Source organism: Cucurbita maxima, unplaced genomic scaffold (genome assembly GCF_002738345.1).
Source record: "Cucurbita maxima cultivar Rimu unplaced genomic scaffold, Cmax_1.0 Cma_Scf00039, whole genome shotgun sequence".
NCBI lineage: Eukaryota > Viridiplantae > Streptophyta > Magnoliopsida > Cucurbitales > Cucurbitaceae > Cucurbita > Cucurbita maxima.
In genome coordinates, this window is record NW_019272055.1 from 1,073,198 (window position 1) to 1,075,808 (window position 2,611).

Below are 2,611 nucleotides of genomic sequence, written 5' to 3' on the forward strand. Positions count from 1 at the left end.
ATCATACTCTGCATTCTGAGTTGAGTTCCGAATGAAGGTGGAAATCTAGAAATTGGCCGTGTCCATGCCAAGTTGTCCTTCCAAGTTTATTTCTCTTGTTTGAGTTGAGTATAAAGAAAAATACATTCATGATATGTAGGTCCTTAGTATTGAAACTTATCGAGTACATTTTACACTTTTTTTTCCACAACAATAAATAACAGCAAAACAAATAAACTTATCAACTTAGAAGTGATCTCATTATGGCTTCAAAGTTTTCAGGGTCATGAACTAATAAATGGCCAGCATTAGGAACCTCATGGTACCGAATCCATGGAAGTTTCTTTACTATATAATGATTAAATTCATTGGGTAGGACACGGTCTGCACTACCTTGCCATACATGAACACACCCTTCCTTGAATTGATTGGTCAATTCCATGGGACCGAACTCCCACTTTCCAAAAGCAGCCAGAACATCTCGGTGAAGAGATTCATATTCACCTTGTCGTGTTATTTCATCCTGGAATTGGTTGCAAAAGAAATGTCAGAACATACAAATATTACCGCTTTGGCAAACCAACTAGCTTAAACATATGTTCCCCTGCCTTTCAAAACACGTCTTTCAGCTAAGGATGGATGGTTAACGATAGTTTTTATGGGTGGTTTTTAGTAAATGATGCGGAGAAGACTAGTGACATTGATGTTGAGGATCGTTGGGAGAGGAGTCCCACATCGGTTAATTAAGCTATTAATCATAGGTTTATAAGTAAAGAATACATCTCCATTGGTATGAGGCCTTTTAGGAAACCAAAAGCAAAGTCACGAGAGATTATGCTCAAAGTGGATAATATCATACCATTGTGGAGAGTCGTGGTTCGTAATATGGTATCAGAGACATGCCCTTCACTTAGCCATATCAATAGAATCCTTAAATGTCGAAGAGCCTCGATGTGTGAACTTTGTTCGAGTGCTCCAAAAAAGGATCCGAAACTCGATTAAGGGGAGTTTGTTCGAGGACTCCATAGGGCTTAGGGGAGGCTTTATGGTGTACTTTGTTCGAGGGGCAGATTGTTGAGGATAGTTTGGAAGAGGAGTCCCACACTGACTAATTAAGGGGTTGATCATGAGTTCACAAGAAACATCTCCATTGGTATGACCGTTTAGGGTTTAGGGGAAACCAAAAGTAAAGCCATAAGAGCTTATGCTCAAAGTGGACAATTTAATACTATTATGGAGAGTCATAGTTCCTAATTAGGTTCATATTAGTAAGAACAACGGCTTCTTTTGAAACCAAAAGAAAAATCGCGAGAATTACATGACCGTTATTTGGAGTGTCGGTTATCTTCTTTAACAACTCTAAATCGTAATCATTGAACATGCCTTCACTCAACATTGATGGGAACCATTTCTGCTTGGTCCACCAATAGTATATCCAAGGTGTGTAATGCGCAATTCCAAATGTGAATTGGAATAATAGAGGAAGCTTCCTAAATGACTGTTTTGCTACACTCGATGGAATGGAAGGCCACCAATAATTCACGAAAGGAACTATCAGGGAAGCTCCTAGGAGTCTGTAAATTATATAACCAATTAGCTCACCCAAAAACAATAATTCATGATCATTTTAAAAACAACAAATTAAAATACCTGTGTGGAATGTATTTTAGACAGCTCCAAACCGGGTACGCTCCCAATGAACATCCGATTACGTAAAATTTGCTGCCGAGCTCTAATTTATTAGCTAATTCTTCAATGTCAAATGCTTCGGTCTTTGCGGAGCGTGATGGATATGGATCGCTCTCTCCGTAACCAGCTCGGTCGTATAATATCATGCATGCATTGAGCTCCTCCATAAGTTCCTATAACACAACATGATTGAAAACAATTTTTTTAAAAAAGAATGAAAGTGGAAGAAGAATAAGAAGAATGTCGTACTTGAGAAGGAGCTAAGTACATATGTCGGGAGTCATTATAGCCATGAGAAAGAATGATCTTGTGTTGAGCCTTTTCCTTAGGAACTCCGAATTCTCTATAGGCCAAATGTCTTCCATCATTGAGTTTTACTCTACGCGAAGTCAGTGGAGGACCATTTGGTGATCCACATATCTTTGGAGGTGGCGGTTTCAGTGCTTGATAAACCCATCCAACTAAACCGGCTGCAAAAGCTACCACTATTGGTGTAATCATTGTCTGAAAAAAAAAAAAAAAAAGTTCAAGATGGTTCAAGTCCCATATTAACTAATTAAGGAAAAGATCATGGATATACAATTAAAGGATGCTATCTCCATTGACATGGATTTATGAGAGAACCAAAAGCAAAAATATGATGAGAGCTTATGCTCAAAGTGGATAATATCATACCAATGTCGAGATTCATGGTTCTTATCAGTGGTATTAGATCCATTCTCTTGTCTTCAATTAGTCATGTTAAGAAAATCTTCAAGTGTCGAACAAGAGAGTTGTGAGTCTTGAAAGTGTAGTCACATTGACAAGGTGTCAAACAAAGAAGTTTCGAGTCGCAAAAGTATAGTCATAGTAAAGATCTATGGTACTCTACTCTAGGTAAGAAGAGTAGTCTAAATAATATCAAACAAATAGATATGACTGGTTAAGAGGAGACTCAATGTGT

The 2,611-nt window shown here is 38.0% G+C and overlaps 1 protein-coding gene across 1 annotated transcript; it reads right to left on the reverse strand.

Annotated features, from left to right (window-relative positions):
* Positions 1-220: 220 nt before the first annotated feature.
* LOC111469256 lies at positions 221-2,169 on the reverse strand. Its single transcript, XM_023114479.1, has 4 exons — positions 1,918-2,169; positions 1,630-1,841; positions 1,298-1,553; positions 221-502 (listed from the first exon to the last, which is right to left on the reverse strand). The coding sequence occupies exons 1-4, from the start codon at positions 2,167-2,169 to the stop codon at positions 221-223; spliced, it is 1,002 nt and encodes a 333-aa protein (XP_022970247.1).
* Between the last annotated feature and the right edge of the window lie 442 nt (positions 2,170-2,611).